General features: G+C 39.1%; 2 protein-coding genes across 2 annotated transcripts; one reads left to right on the top strand and one right to left on the bottom strand.

Moving 5' to 3' along the window:
• Nucleotides 1-1,164: 1,164 nt before the first annotated feature.
• exo1 (exonuclease 1) lies at nucleotides 1,165-8,052 on the bottom strand. The gene is made up of 14 exons (XM_024297452.2): nucleotides 7,871-8,052; nucleotides 7,161-7,367; nucleotides 6,967-7,086; nucleotides 6,060-6,183; nucleotides 5,517-5,654; nucleotides 5,188-5,400; nucleotides 4,374-4,561; nucleotides 4,178-4,274; nucleotides 3,893-4,100; nucleotides 3,387-3,573; nucleotides 2,740-3,217; nucleotides 2,551-2,637; nucleotides 2,281-2,477; nucleotides 1,165-1,392 (listed from the first exon to the last, which is right to left on the bottom strand). Exons 2-14 carry the CDS (start codon nucleotides 7,319-7,321, stop codon nucleotides 1,317-1,319), a joined length of 2,274 nt encoding a protein of 757 aa, XP_024153220.1. The 5' UTR covers nucleotides 7,322-7,367; nucleotides 7,871-8,052; the 3' UTR covers nucleotides 1,165-1,316.
• A 265-nt stretch (nucleotides 8,053-8,317) lies between these two features.
• Nucleotides 8,318-14,169, top strand: yipf4 (Yip1 domain family, member 4). The gene is made up of 6 exons (XM_024297453.2): nucleotides 8,318-8,563; nucleotides 9,945-10,098; nucleotides 11,597-11,768; nucleotides 11,908-11,985; nucleotides 12,076-12,189; nucleotides 13,387-14,169. Exons 1-6 carry the CDS (start codon nucleotides 8,506-8,508, stop codon nucleotides 13,522-13,524), a joined length of 714 nt encoding a protein of 237 aa, XP_024153221.1. The 5' UTR covers nucleotides 8,318-8,505; the 3' UTR covers nucleotides 13,525-14,169.
• The last annotated feature ends 1,212 nt before the right edge of the window (nucleotides 14,170-15,381 follow it).

Genomic DNA, 15,381 nt, shown 5'->3' with positions numbered 1-15,381 from the left:
ATGTTCAAGCTCCTTCAGTATAAACGACATCTCAGAGCAGAATTATGGAGTGAAGCTCTAAGATTAAGTTAATGTTAGTTCTAAGCTACTCTGACAGAGGAGTCAGAGTAAGTGAAGGTAGAAGGATCAGAGAGGATGTTGTGGTTACATAAGACTGTCAGAGTAATATAATGTCAAATTACTACATGACTAGTTTCAGGAGTTCCACAGACACTCCATCCATGTCACCTCGTTTCTATTGGATGTTGAATTAGAAGTACAGAGTTCATAAAAATTTTGTGAATGACGGTTTTGAGAGAAGGAATTACATTATAAAGAGCTAAAAAAAATGCGTGGGCCTTTGGGGATTTTCGCAGATTCTTCTGCACTAAAAGAAATACACAATCAATTCAGGAAGTTTTGGTTTTTACCATTGGGTGATGGACATTTTTACAGTTGGATAAGATTAGTCACAGAATGAGAAGCATGTCAAGGCTGCATGATTCAAATTTTTACTTTATCTTTCTACTGCTATGTGGCTGCTTTTATGACTAACCAATGTTTATGAGAAGAAGAAGAAACCTTTAGAAATGTTTCCTTGTGTAATCACGTCACTTTAACACATACAGTGATCTTCTTCTGTCTGGATCTTTGGCTCCATCTGCTCACATCAAGCTGTATTTTATAGATGAGACATTGTGAGGCAAACTTAGGTACTTTTGACGTTATTTTAAAGCTTTTAAAGCTTTTAAAGCTCATGGCTGATTTTTATCAAAACAGAAGACATTATGACCCTTCCAGAACAGGAATCCGTTTTTGTCTTATTCAACAGATTCAACAGAGAAAGAATTATTTTCTCTAAAGTTTGCCAATTTGATATATTTTACAGTGATTTCCTTTAAAATGAAATTGCTTTTCCAATCTTAGGAAATGTTTCTGTATTTTTTTTCAAAAATAAAGTCACTTTCTAACTTTAAAACCTCATGTATAAAGTTTTAATCTTTTACTACTGCAGTGCATTCTAGCTGGTTTTATTTATTTTCACTTATGTTTGTGATGACAGAAAGCTGAGGACGAACATGTCTGCAGTCCGGTCATTCCTCTGCGTGTTTCGCTTCGCCTGACTGAGTGACACGATTGGTAGCTTGAATGCAGAAGCCTCTGATGACACATCAAACAAACAGCTACAAAAGTGTCCTTTTATTGAAGATTGTGCAATAACAAGTGAGAAATCATCAACATACACAGTATGTTTAAAAGATTAGCTGCCTCTCTGGGACCAGAGGAACAGCACAGGATGGTTCTGAGCATGCTCAGAGGTGGAGATCGAGCTCAGGTCAGCTGGCCACCACGTTGTCTTTGACTGGAGACATTGGCGCTCCTTTCCTGCAGGGACTCAACTTCTGAGTGTCTCTGAAAGCAAAAACGCAAAGTGAAGGTTGAACCAAATATAACTATTTTTCATAGAGTAACTTTTCTGTTTACACACAACAAAAGAAACTTTTTGAAGGATGCTGATCTCACAGCACCCACCATTCAATTTTATTAGGACAGAGGAGGGGGAGTGATCTCAGCGCTTCAAACAAATGCAAAAGTTATGCAATTTCCAAAGTGAACAGTAGAGGGCAGTATTTAAGTTGCAATGGAAAGATTTCCCACAAAATGTGATGTTTATAACCATTAAGTTAAATGCTTGCATGCAACATTGTGTCTATTGCGTGAAGTTTAGCTGCAATTACTATAACGAGACCAAGTGGGCGGAGCTTCCTACCTCGTGATCAGCAAGTGGATGTTTTGATAAACTCCCTTATCTCTTTGAACCAACAAAAAAAAAACCTCCTGTTGTTCTTCTCGGTCATCTGCTCTTAGCTATGCAGGTTTCTGCAGGCAGACTTGCTTTAACTGTTTGATTCTATTCAGTCCTATTAAATTCTTTTCATATTTTATGTAAAAACAGTTTTTCTGGTTATAAAAATGTGAAGTATATGATTTACAACGTACCAAATTGATAACAGCTATCAAAAAAAGAGAGAAAATGTGTTTCCACTCGGAAAATGACAAGAAATATCAATGAAGCATCTGATAAATTAACTCTGATTTGACTCCATAAAGTGTTTTTGGCTTCAGGTTCTCGCAAAAGCTAAAAATCATTCAATCATAATCCTTTTTTAATAAAATTGTGGTCTAAATAGGCTTAATCTTTTTAAAAATGCGTCTTGGTGAAAGTGACCTGATGCCTCTGGTGTCTGCTCTGAACATCTCACTTCTATAACTCTGCTCCAACCCAACAGCTGGACTCACTTTTTGAAGCTGAAGTTTTTCCAGAGGCCGCTGATGGTGGCCTGGACCCCCGGGCTGTTCTCGTTATTGGGGGGTGAGCCTTTCTTTCCAGAAGCTGTGGGCTTCTTCCTGAGTCCGCTGACTCTGGCGGGGCCCAGCGCTCGAGTCTTTGCCGCTTGGAGCTGACCGCTGGAGGTCAGTTTGGACAGTCCAGAAACCTTTCAAGACAAGAAGAAGAAAACATGAGTTAAAAAATAAAAATAGTTTACAAAACCTTAAGAACAAACCTACCTTTGATCCCATCATGCTCGGTTTTGGATCTGTTTGTGGGGCGGGGCTTTCTGGTTCTGCCTCAGATTCATGACTTGATTGGAGTTCCTAAAGAACAATTAAAACATTTTAGCTACCAGGATGTTTTATGTGTTTCAGGTATGGCGGGGGCTGGCTCAAACCCAGAGGCCTGAGTGTGTTTGAACGCACCGATGCTTGATCAGAGGCGGGGGCGTCCTCTCGGTCACAGGGAGTCAGCTGGGGTTGAGACTGGGAGAAGTAGGCGCTGTCCTGGGAGGGAGGGGAGTCTGACAGGCTGTCTTCAGACTTTTTGTCGGGGGAGGGAGAGTCTCTGGAGGTCTGCGAGGAGGACAGAGTCTCCCTCTTGTAGTGGAACTGCTGCAGAGAGGCCAGACCTGAGGTCGACTTTGATGCTCTGGGCGTTTCCAGGGATGAGGAGCGGTCAGCCCACTGGAAGAGCCGGAGTCCCTGCCTGGCTGAACTGGGGGGGCTGCTAGTGGGGGATTCAGATGGAGTGGGGGGATCCACAGATGCCCCATCAGGGCTGTCGCTGTCCTCACTCTGGATGCTGAGCGAGGGTTTGTCCTCACTTGGACCTGCAGCTGCTGGTTCTTGGACAGGCTCCTCCACGCCGGGACCGCCTGCTGATCTGGAGCTGCTGAAGAACCTGCAGGTGAGGATGAGGAGTTAGAAGGAGACCTTCAATCTGGAGAGAGAACATGAAAGTTCAGCTCAGCTGTGATGGAGAAGAAAAGCCTTAGTGTGGAAAAACGCTGAGCTTTACTCCTCCTCCTCCGTCAGATCAGTTCTCATTAGAGAACAGCGTCAGGCCTGACCTGCTGTGGGTCGCCTGGCTGTCCTCCTCTTCATCTCGGTTCCTCCTCTGCAGCAGTGTGGCGAAGCGGTTTGTTATTCGGGGCTTGCTGGTGACCGCAGGCCGGTCCGGTTTGGGTTCCGGCTTAGACTTCTTCTGCACAGACGTGGAGTACTGGTCCAGAACTTCCTGGTCAGGAACATCACAGTCTGCAGGAAAGGATAAAACCAGAAAGAGGATTAATTTCTCCAAATTCTGGGAACAATTTTCGTTTTATTTCCTCCATATATGCATTCAATTATAAAGTTATTCATTTATATTTGAAATTAAATTAAAAACTGATCCTAAACAAATACCAACATCCTTCATCAAGTTTGCTTTCATGTGCAGTTGGTGTTCCTGCAGAAGATGTTGCTACAACGATGAAGATCAATCATCCTCCGTCATATTTTTGTTTTTGACAACTGCTTAAGCACCGCCCCCATGAGGGAGAGGAAGCTCCTCCATCAACCAATCAGGTGGGCTCACCCTCTCTGGGCCTCTTCACGTGCAGCTCTCTGCTCGGCAGCTGCAGCCTGTCCACGCTGATGACCCGCTCCTGCCCCCTGGTGGGGGGAGGCCTGTGTGGGGAGGCAGCAGGTTGGGTTGGGGGTGCTGGAGTGAAGTCTCTGCTCCAAATGCTGCCCCTGCTGGAGGCCGGTGAGTCCTTCCAGCTGTTGGTGCGATGTTTGCCTGGCTGAGGAGACGAGGACAAACCCGTCCTGAGAACGTGGAGTTTGTATTCTTTTACTTCAGTGTGAGAGAAGCTCCCACCTGCAGCTCGTCTGGATGGAAGTCATCGATCCGCTCCATCGTGTTGAAGTCAAGGTTCCCCAGAGCCATCTCCAAGCCTTTGTCATCTCCCAGATTCCTGAAGAACTCCCATCAAGGAGAAACACTTTGGACGGAGAGGAACTTCATGTTTTCTGCCGTACATCAGAACGACTGACAGTGACTGGAAACAGGATACAGGCCAGCGTAGCTGAGGGAGGCGGGGTCAGTGTGCTCTGGGTACGGGTTTAAGGGAACCACCTTCCGCTGGACAGGGTCGAACACCAGCTGATGGAGGAAGGTGTTGTTCGCCCTGACGAAGCCCTCCACGTATTCTTCAGGCACCACGAGATTCATTTTCAGGTACTGACCCATCTTTTTAATCACCTGTAGTGAAAACAGTGTTAAAAATACATCTGAGTTTATGATTAAAATAAAGTTACTAAAAGTCTTTCTAAACAAAAGGCAGACATAAACTGATGCTTCTGAGCTCCATCAGGTGGAGATAGAACAGCTTTCATAAGATGTCTCTGCCACCTGGTGGCCAATTTTAGTACAACATCAAAAAAATTAAATAAGTTTTGATTTTTTCTCAAGTATTTTATGAGCCAGGAAAAACACGCTTTCTTCATCTCAATAAATATCATTTATATTAAATGTAACATTAACTTTCACTTTCGCTGATAATAAATAAGAAATGTTCTTGGATGCTTAAGATTTGTTTGACGAATTCGCTTTTTATTGAAGCTTTTAGTTATTTTTCACTCATATTTTCTACAAAATGTAAAAATATTCCTAAATACCATTTATTATTCCTAATTAACATTATAATTAAACATAATAAAGTTTATTATAGGATAATAGTTGCATGTTTTAATTTGAATCTAACTTCATGTTTTATTTAAAGTTTTCTCTGAGTAATGAGCCACCTGTTTATAAAAACTTACAACAGATTTTTGCATTCATAGATAAATAAGAAGAATGATGTGAGCTCAGTCTGGCCCCGCCCTCACCTTTAGGATGTCCGGGTCTTTGGCGAGCCGCAGCAGCTTGCAGGCCTTCCCCAGGCCGATGCCGTGCAGCGAGGGAAGGTAGTCACAGCCGGAGAGGATGCACATGTACCGGAACTTCTCCTCGGTGAAAACGTTTCCCAGGGAGCGGCAGCGGCCCAAGTTACCCTGATCTATCTCCAAACCGTTGCCCTGCTTGTCCATTTTCAGGATCACCTAAAGAGAGAAATTTGCTGAAACGGCTGAAAACATGAAAGCAGATCTTTGTGCTTGATTTCCTCAAGTTTGTGGATCTTCTTCAAACATTTTTGAATTCTTAAAACACTACATACGGTTTTGCAGCCAAACGCCAGCAGGTCAGAGTCCTCGGTGATGACCGCCTGAGCCAAACCAGACTTGGTGAGGAACGCCAGCTGAGCGTCTGCTTCGTACGGGGCCACCAGGCAGTCCACCCCCCTCGCCCTGGCCGCCTGGTTCAGGAGCAGACACACAACCCGAAAAAAAACCTCACTTAGAGGTGTTTGAAACAACCTTCTCACATTGAAAAACCACACAAGAAGGGACTTTAAGATAGAATTTCTTTTTCTAAAAGCATTCATTCTTGCACTTAAATAATCCATGAAAATATCCATGAAACTGCTTTGATTGTGTATGTGATCAAGCAAAAAATTGTTTTTTTTTTTTATGTAAAGATTAATTGGATTTAATTGATCTTTTTTAAGTCCAGCTTTACCTACCTGTCCTCATCAGTCCAACACCTAATGTCTTATTACCACATTTTCAGTCATACTTTGATCAAAATGTATAAAAACTTTGTTTAACTTGCAGAAAAATATCCTTTCCTGAATCAGTTTAGTCCTGCAGCTTCTCCTCACCTTGATCAGGTTGTGAGCCATGGTGGGAGTGATGTTCACACAGCGTGTGAAGCAGTCTCTAGCCTCCGACAGCTTTCCTTCCCGCAGCAGCTGTTTGCCTTTCTGGAGGTTGGCTTCCCGCCGCCTGAAAGATACAGGACTCATTAGACCTGCAGAGGAGCGGCGTGCGGAGCCCGTCAGTCTGCTCGCGTTCAGAGCAAAGCTGAGGGAAACAGCGCAGCAGAAGAACTGCAGCTCAGCTGCTGAGCCGTTAAATATTGAAATTACACATTTAACTGTAATGTAAATGTGATTTTTTTAAATTCAAAGTCCCGCTCTGATCATCTTTTGATCCATTGTAAAAATGTTCCTAGAGGCCTTTTCCGCATGGTTATGCTGTTCTAGGCAAAAATTAAACATATATCGTTTTTTTACATAGAAAAGGCTGGTTGGCACAGAGCAACCCCGCCCCCCTTCCTCTTCACTGAGGAGAGTGCAGAGCAGGGAGCTTGTGGCATGATACAAAATAAATAAGCACTTTGTCAAACAGCATATTTTCATCTCCTCCTGATTCACAACAATTTGAATAAAGAAATATTAAAAAAAATGAAACTTTGAGCTTAATTTTTTTTATATATGTCCTCCAACGTAAACGAAATACCACAAGAACATGTTAAAAAACACAATTATCATCTGGTCTTTCACTATTTAATTAAATAAAAATTCACCTTTCATTAGTATAATTCACTAGTTATAAAAATGTCCATGACCAAAAATAGTCTTGAAATTAAACTCTTAAAAGTGAAACGTTTTATAGAATTTTTAAAGGAACAGAATTAAAAATCTCAAGAATCCAAATCTCAAGATTTCGTTCATTAGTTGTATCAAAAGATGCATAAATGGGGTATCATTAAGGGAAGTTACTCACTCTCGACGGGCCTTTTCCACTTCCTGCTTAGACGGCAGGTTACGCCCGTCAAACACCAGGATAGGTTTGATGCTGAAGTTCAGCAGCATGTCCACAAACTTCATGCAGTACCACACATACCTGGAGCGGGAGAAACCGACAATCAGAGCGGCTCTGTCAACCACCTGATCCTTACGCAGACAACACAGACTCACTGCTCCGTCGGCTCTCCTTTAGCAAGCTTCTCGGCGCAGGAAAAGGCTCCTTTGTGCAGCCAGCAGTAAGTGTCCACAGCCACCGTTTGGCCCTTGTACTTCTTCACGTTGATGGGTTCTGCTGCATCCTTGATGAACTGCAGCAGTCCAGTGATTCCCATTGCTAACAGCTGGGCTGCAGTCCCAGGTCTGGATTCTTTTGGGAGTCTGGAAGACAAATTGAAGGAATGACAGAAGAAAAAGTAATCAGAAATAAGGTTTTTATAATGTTTTTTATCTCCTCCAGTGATGATGATATGTTTTTCATAGAATATATACTTCTCACAATAAGTTAGAGGTATTGTGGAAACTTTGTGGATGTCATATACACATGAATTGTTCGTGTAACAATTCATTTTGGCATTAATTTCAAAAGATTTCCAAAAGATTAAGTAAGGAGGTTAAGAGTAAAAATCCAAATAACATTTCTGTTTTTGGTTAGTTTTTAAGCAACTTAAATGTCGAATAAGATAAACTCGCGTCAAGTTCTCATCGAAAAGGATGTATTTTTGAAGGCGCGAGGGGCAAAAACAAGCTTAGCGAAACTTGATGTACAAATCCACAGACACACGTTAGCTTCAACAGCTGTTCGGTAACAGCTCCACTAACAATAGTAGCCGGAAATAAACGTAAATAGTACGGATAAACAAATGTTTTATGTAAAAACGTACCTGTTTGGCGGTATTGAAACACTCGAGCTGGTCGGTAGGTCTAAAGAAATTTGGTTTTAGCGGCAAACCCAGGGTTTTCAGTAAAACCTCTTCCTATTGGCCAGATTAGCGGAAAAGGCGGGGTTAACAGAGAAGAAAAAGGCGGAACCCTTGAATATCACAATGTTTCCTCCGCACCACCTGATGGCAGTATTTCAAATTGCCTCTTTTTTAAAACAAACTTTATTGACAAAAACTGAAACACAAAAAATTGGAAACTTTGAAGTCAAACATAGTTGTCTATTCTTTTCTCTAATATCTGATTGGTTAAATACTAAAGACCTGTGTGGTTTATTTCACAATTAAACAAGATATAATACATTTCAATTATTGTAGTAAATGTACTTGAAATAAAAAAAGTATAGACTTATGTTTTAAATATATAAAAAAATTGTAATCCATTCGTGTCCCACAATTTACAACGGCACGTGAACGCATCCTATGACGTATGTCGTTTTTCCAGCGCAGCAGTGTCAGTCGGATGAAACCAAAACAAGATGCGGTGAATAAGCTGCGGTGATTGACAGCCCCCGTTTACGCGTCTTGCATTTAAATGCCGTTCCTCAAAGGCCAGTGACAACAACGCAAAAGTGACAATGCAGTTTTCTCCGAACAACGGAGACTTTACGTTCGTGTCCTCCTCAGAGGCTCAAGGTAGGCTAATGCTGCTAGCAGGCCGTAAAAGTTAGATTGAGCAAAACTCTTTTTGCATGCTATAAATAATTACTTTAGTGTTTCAATAAATATTGTTTGAGTTACAAATGAATTGTCACTGAGAATGTGACTGGACATGGTGACTTTTATGGATAATTACGTCTGTGTTTTACGAAGGGGCGCTATCCTAGCGCGTTAGCTTTCATACGTGGCTGTGAGGGAGCTGATCCTTCCGGGAAGAGAATGTACCGGTTATTCGTTTCTTTGTCATACTATAAAGTTAAAGATTTGTATTAGGAAATTTAATTTAAAGTTTTGCCCTTTTACAAAGCTACAAAGATAAATTTACGTAGTTTTTAACTCAATTTTCGGCATATCTTAACATTTCCCAAGCCATTATGTTTTCCTTTTGTTTTCTTAAAAAAAAAAAAAAAAACTTTATTAACAAAATTGCCATTTGTTACATAGACAAAGACAGGCAACATTTAGCAAGGGGGCAAATGAGGAAAGTAACAAATTAAAGAAATGAAAAGAAAAAAAATATAGAGAGAGCATATTACTATTAATCTTAAACCTAAAAGGTTTGGCATCATCGATTATACTAGTTATGTATTTCAGATTGGGTCCAAGTTGTCAAAGCCTATAAATTCTTTTTTGATAGACAGCATGTTTTCTTTTCACACCCAAGGAATGTGTAATGGTACCGAAGACCAGTTTGTACAGAGGTCGGTAAAAGAAGAGTACTAAAAAAAAAAATCACAAGACTTTCCTCTCAGTTCAGATTTAATTTTTCATTTTTAAATAAAAAAAACAAAAAAAAAAAACTCGGATGAAATGTGTCAAACTAGCGTAATTAAAATTAGCAAGATGAATTAAATGAAACTTTATTAATCTCAGAGGAGAAATTTACTTGTTTTTGTTCTCTGACACATTGTATCTAAAATAAAATCTATTGTTTAGTAGACATTTCCTCTTTTTAAGTCCAGCAAACAAAAAGAGTTGTTTAAAAACAAACAAACAAATATATATATATATATATATATATATATATATATATAACATAGAATACAGGTAGAAGAAAACATTGTACACACTGTGCAGCCTGCACATCAACAATCAGCATTGCAGTTCAGAGGTTTATGTTATCTTTATGAAAATATCATATTTGAATACCAGTAGTTTAAAAAAAAAAAGAAATATGTGGTTCATTTAATAGATGAAATGTTCTTGTAGCTTTCATATTTTATGTGTTCAATTGCTTTGTTATGCAATTTAAAGTCCAAATGGAATGCAGAAAAACGAGGTTTTGAATTTGACTTTTTACATTTGTGAATGTGGAATTTATTTGTTTACTCTCTAAATGAAGCCTCTTTTTCCACAGAACTGAGCGGCACCATCAGTACTCCAGACGTCAAACTGAACATTGGCAGTGACGGTGGGAAGGACCCGTACGCCACCACCTTCCTCAGGCAGCGGGGGTATGGCTGGCTGCTGGAGGTGGATGACGATGACAATGAAGAGTCCAAGCCTCTTCTGTGAGTGCCAAACATTCAAGCTTTTTGATCATGTTTAGAGGTGAAGAGCAAGGCATGTATTTTTTAAAGATTAAAATGGGATGGATTCTTTTAAATGACCTGCTCTAGTACGTAACTGCAGTGAAATCCAACTGATGTTCTTTTGTTTTACAGGAATAAACTGTAAAAATACAAATTAGGCTCCATAGTTTATGCTAAAGTTTTATTATAGCGTTCCTTTTGTGAAAATAGTCATTTTTAGGTTAATGCTACTTTTTCTATTTGCAAATATTTATTAAATGCATCAAATGTAAACAAGAAAAATATAATCTACCATTTATTATTGTGGTCCCTTGCTATATTACGGCTCACCTTACGCAGTCTCCCTGTTTTGCAGACCTTTGTGTGCAATTCTGCATGTGTGTGTGCTTTGTTGTTGTTTTTGTGTTGCAGACTATTGTCAATCAATGTGTTTGGTGTATCAAATGTTTTCAACTTTCCAAATCTTCAATTGCAAGCTGATGTTTTATTATTATTTTTTTTGTTTTCTATTTTATTCTGGGCTTATTTTTCTACATAAGTTTGAACTGTGTGTGTTTTAAGACCCACTCCGAAGAAAATTGTGTTTTAAGCATTTCCTTGAGACATTTTTCTGATGAGTGAGGACACTTTTAAAGAAGATTATGCTCAAAGTATTTCTTTGTGAATCAGGATCGAATGTAAAAAAAAAAGCTTTTTTTGTGAAGTAGAAAAACGCTGGGCAGACCACAAGCTTTCTGCTTCAATTTCTTTGCAATACGGATAGGAAGGGGGGGCGGGGTTGCTCTGCACCAACAGTTCCGCCCATAATTCACAGACAAAAATTGAATGAATCACTGCCGCTCTGCAGAAACTGCCCTAGAAAACAATACTTCTTTTTTTTTTTTTACTTAGAAATGGCATAATCATAATTAAAATATCACTGGGAATTATTTTAAAATAACTTGGTAGATGATTGGAGTGGGTCTTTAAACAAAAGAAAAATTTCAAATTGTTAATGTCTATGTGTACAGAGTGTGTAATGAGGGGTTGACATCTGTAATTATTGTAAAAATAATAAGAATTACTGTTTTGCAGACTGCAGACTTTTGTGAGTTATTTTTAGAATGTAGCTCTAGCTATAATTTTGTGAAATTTTATTATTTTATGTAAAATTATTGTCATATTAAATTATTATAATTTATAGAGACAGTTTAAGATGAACACACTTGTGACTAAAAATATTTAATTCTATGTAGATTTATTTTTCTTCTCTTTGCCTTTGTTGTTAAATAAGTTCACTGAGAAAGTAAATAGGCCTTGTTGTTTTTCCGTGTGTGTTTGGCAAATATAAAGACATAGGTGGTCACGTCATTGTTACGCACACATACGCTTACAAATGCTCACACAAGACACAGCAAAAGGAATCCAACAAAAGCCCGTGTTGTGTGGATCTTGTCTTGGTTCTATTGACTCACCTCCAGTTCATCTCTGTGATCAGGGAAGAGCTGGACATCGACCTCAAGGACATTTACTACAAGATTCGCTGTGTGCTGATGCCAATGCCATCGCTGGGCTTCAACCGGCAGGTGGTCCGAGACAACCCGGACTTCTGGGGCCCCCTAGCTGTGGTGCTGTTCTTTTCCATGATCTCCATCTACGGACAGTTTAGGGTGAGCAAAAGCTGCTGCCCAGATGAGATTTGTTCCCCAAGTATTGTTGTTTCAACAGATGATTGTGCAGTTAGAACAAAACTTCTTTAAATGTAAGAAGGCTTCTTTAGATCCTCGGTTGTCTTGTTTTATTGTGCAGGTTGTGTCTTGGATTCTCACTATCTGGATATTCGGGTCTCTGACGATCTTCCTGCTGGCTCGTGTTCTTGGTGGTGAGGTAAGAGTCAGCTCAGCCAAACTTATCAATGGTCACAATGGCAAAGCTCTTCTGGTCTTTGTAAGACCTTGTGTTTCCTTTGGCGAGCAGGTCTCCTATGGGCAGGTTCTGGGAGTGATCGGGTACTCCCTACTTCCACTCATCGTCATTGCGCCGCTGCTCTTAGTGATCGGAAGGTTTGATGTGGTTTCTACACTAATCAAAGTGAGTGAACAAGATTAACAGCAGTTTACACCCTAATGTTGTTACAATGTTTATTCTACAATGAATGGAGGCACTCAAGTAGCTCTGTTATTGTATAGATTTACTTCTAAAGCACAAACTATTATTATAATATTCTTGACAAAAATCAGATTTAATTTAATATTTATTACAGCCTTTTTTTTAATCAATTCTACCTAGAAATAAAAAGACAAACATCAAACATGTTGATGGAAAGCAGGTCAACTCTATTCAAAGATGGTCAACATAGTTTTCTTTATGTAAATTGTATTTTCTTGTGTTTTTGCCAAATGTGATGCAATGTTTTGTCTGAGGTGAAGGTTTGGGTGTCGGGGATGTTTGTTAGCTTGCCACATTAACATTTAATGATGTAACTGCTGGAGTTATGAGCTTTTTGCTTGAAAAAGACATTTTAATACGCTGAGACCAAAGAATATTTATTTTCCTCCATCATTTTCTTTTTCCTTTTACAGTTGACCTTTAGTGTGATTGATCAGTAATCCTCCATCTTTCTTTAACTGCCTCTTTAACCAAACAGTAGGACACATTTGGAAAACAATTTATAAAAAAAAATGATTGTGGATATTATTCCTCCAAAGCTATAAGCTACTATAGATTATAAATGTTTACATTTTGTCTTGTTTTGGTAGTTAAAGGCTTAATAACTTAAAAATTTTTTTTAAAAAAAGCACTATTTTTCAGTCCAATTTGTGGAGCCGACAACTTGGAAATTAAAATTAATCAGTTTTTAGTTTCATATTAGAATAATTTCAGAGCAGAAGAGGCAAGAAATTCCTAAAGAACTCACATCTTCAGGGTGAAAATTTGTTAAATTAATTTGTTTCATGATTATAATTTTTGCAGGACTAACTTCTCAGAACAAGCTGGTGAAAATGATCTGATGACACTGAAACAATGAAATCTTAAAACTCAATTAAAGCTGTCATTTCTATCTGTGTATTTCTTATTTTGTTAGAAGATTAAAATAGTTGTAAGTTGACGTTTTGGTTCAAGCAGTTTCAAACTTTAAATGCCTCCTCTTCGAGTGGATTAGCCTTGATTAATTGAAGCATAAAGCTGTGTAACAGGGTGTTGTCATGGCAGCAGTTCCCCCTCCTTCGTGCTTGTAACCTTTGTCAGAGCTGTTTTACCGATGCTTCTCCTCTCCTCACTCCACAGCTGTTCGGAGTTTTCTGGGCCGCGTACAGCGCTGCCTCGCTGCTCGTCGGAGATGAATTCAAAACGAAGAAGCCCCTCCTCATTTACCCCATTTTTCTTTTGTATATCTACTTCCTGTCTTTGTACACTGGCGTCTGAGGGGACAAACATTCATGGACTGTAACCCTGGTGCAGGGAGCAAAAAGCTGGGCAGCGATGACGGAAAGTTTTTAAAAAGATGTTTATTTCTTTTTTTAACTCCCTTCAGTCGTAGACAGACGGGATTTGGGGAATATATATATATATAAATATCATTGTAAATAGTTTTTTTTCCCCCTCCTGTCTCTGGTCAATAAAAGACATCATCTTCTGCAGCTTAAATCTTGTGATGCAGATGTCTCAGCAGTCTACTTTTCTCTGTCTGCTGCTCCTGAAGCTGGACTTGATGTAGAGCTGCACATTCAAACCACACACAAGCCCGTGGTGCCAAATGTCCGTGTAGGTGTGTGTTCACGTTGGAGAGAAGACAACACCGCTCTCCTTTCCCTCACTGTAATGTCCATACATGCCCTCGACCTGCTGATGGATGGAGCCGCAGAATGAGGCAGCGGTTGAACCATTGTCTGCCAAATGTGGTGCCTTGTTCTCCCTCCTGACTTCTTGTGTGTCTGCTCTTCGATTCGGGAGAGTTTTCAGTAACTTGATAGCTGCCATTAATCTGAGAAGTTTCTGCTAGTTCTTGGCTTCTGTCTTCAGTCAGCACATCTGATGACATTCCTACATTAAACATGACTTTGCACCCTAGTGTTTCATTTCTTTAACCACTCTGCTCTAGTTATAAACCTAAGTGAAAAAAATCCAGGCATTTGTTTTGTTTCAATGAATTGAAGAAATTAGGACATAATTGGACTCAAAGGGTTAACCTGTTCCTCCTTCATTATTCTAAAGCTGCTTTAACCAAATGTTGCACAGAAAATCAGATTTATGCCCAATTTTTGGGGGGATTTTTTTAGATGCTTATAAATCACCCATCATCTAAAAAACAAACATGTATTTACATAATGATTCTGTATCCAGGAGAAGTTGCATCTGAAGAAAGGTTTTATGAAGACACTTTTTTTTTTAACTTTAAGATAAATACACCCTATAAAACATACTGTCTATCAAATTTATTTTTACACTTATTTATTATATACATGTAATCTCTAAAACTGCAATAAAGGATTAATTTAATTTTAAATTGTGTTTTTATTTAATAAAATGGTATGTGGAATTGCCTCAGGAATACAAAATAAGAAATAAATGAATCTATTTTAAAAGTATTATATTAAAAATAAAAATAACTTTACATATTTCTAAAAAAGTTTGCTTTGGTTGGATTTTTAATACCATATTCTTTCAAATGTAATTTTCTTAACACAGAGATTTAAATGACCCATCCTGTCAGCCTTTGTGTGATATTATGGGCCAGGTACAGGTTTCATTTCATTCTTCCTTGTTATATCTAGCTCTCTAATTGGTTAAACGTTTTAGTAATAGTAAAGGTGCTTCTTCTTTGACCCAATCAGAGAACTTTTGGTATTTTTTTTATCTCAAGGAGTTGTTAAACCTGTTTTTACAGCTACAGACCCACAGTAGCATTCCTCTTGTGAACTTGTAATGTGTGTTTAAGCTTAAGGATTGTTTATCACATCCTAATACAACTACAAATCATTGGGATAAACGTTTACATTTTGATAGATTGATTAACTACAATAACACAACTTGAAATTGTTCGTTTTATTGAACTTAAAAGGTGTTTTCAATTATTTTTGTGTTCACATAAGTTGGTTCATCTGTTGTTCTCGCGATTTTTGTGTTATCGCGAGATGTGGTGCCGAGTTACGCTGGCTTCGTTGCCTTGGGTGTGAGCGACAGGAAGAAGCCGAGCCGAGAAGCCCCTGGCTGCAGCCTGCAGACCGGGGCGTGCCTCAACGTGGGCGGAGTTAAACGTTTAATGGGCGGAGTTAAACGGCA

The sequence above is a fragment of the Oryzias melastigma genome, linkage group LG15 (assembly GCF_002922805.2).
Source record: "Oryzias melastigma strain HK-1 linkage group LG15, ASM292280v2, whole genome shotgun sequence".
Lineage (NCBI taxonomy): Eukaryota > Metazoa > Chordata > Actinopteri > Beloniformes > Adrianichthyidae > Oryzias > Oryzias melastigma.
This window is presented reverse-complemented; position numbering and strand designations above follow the sequence as displayed.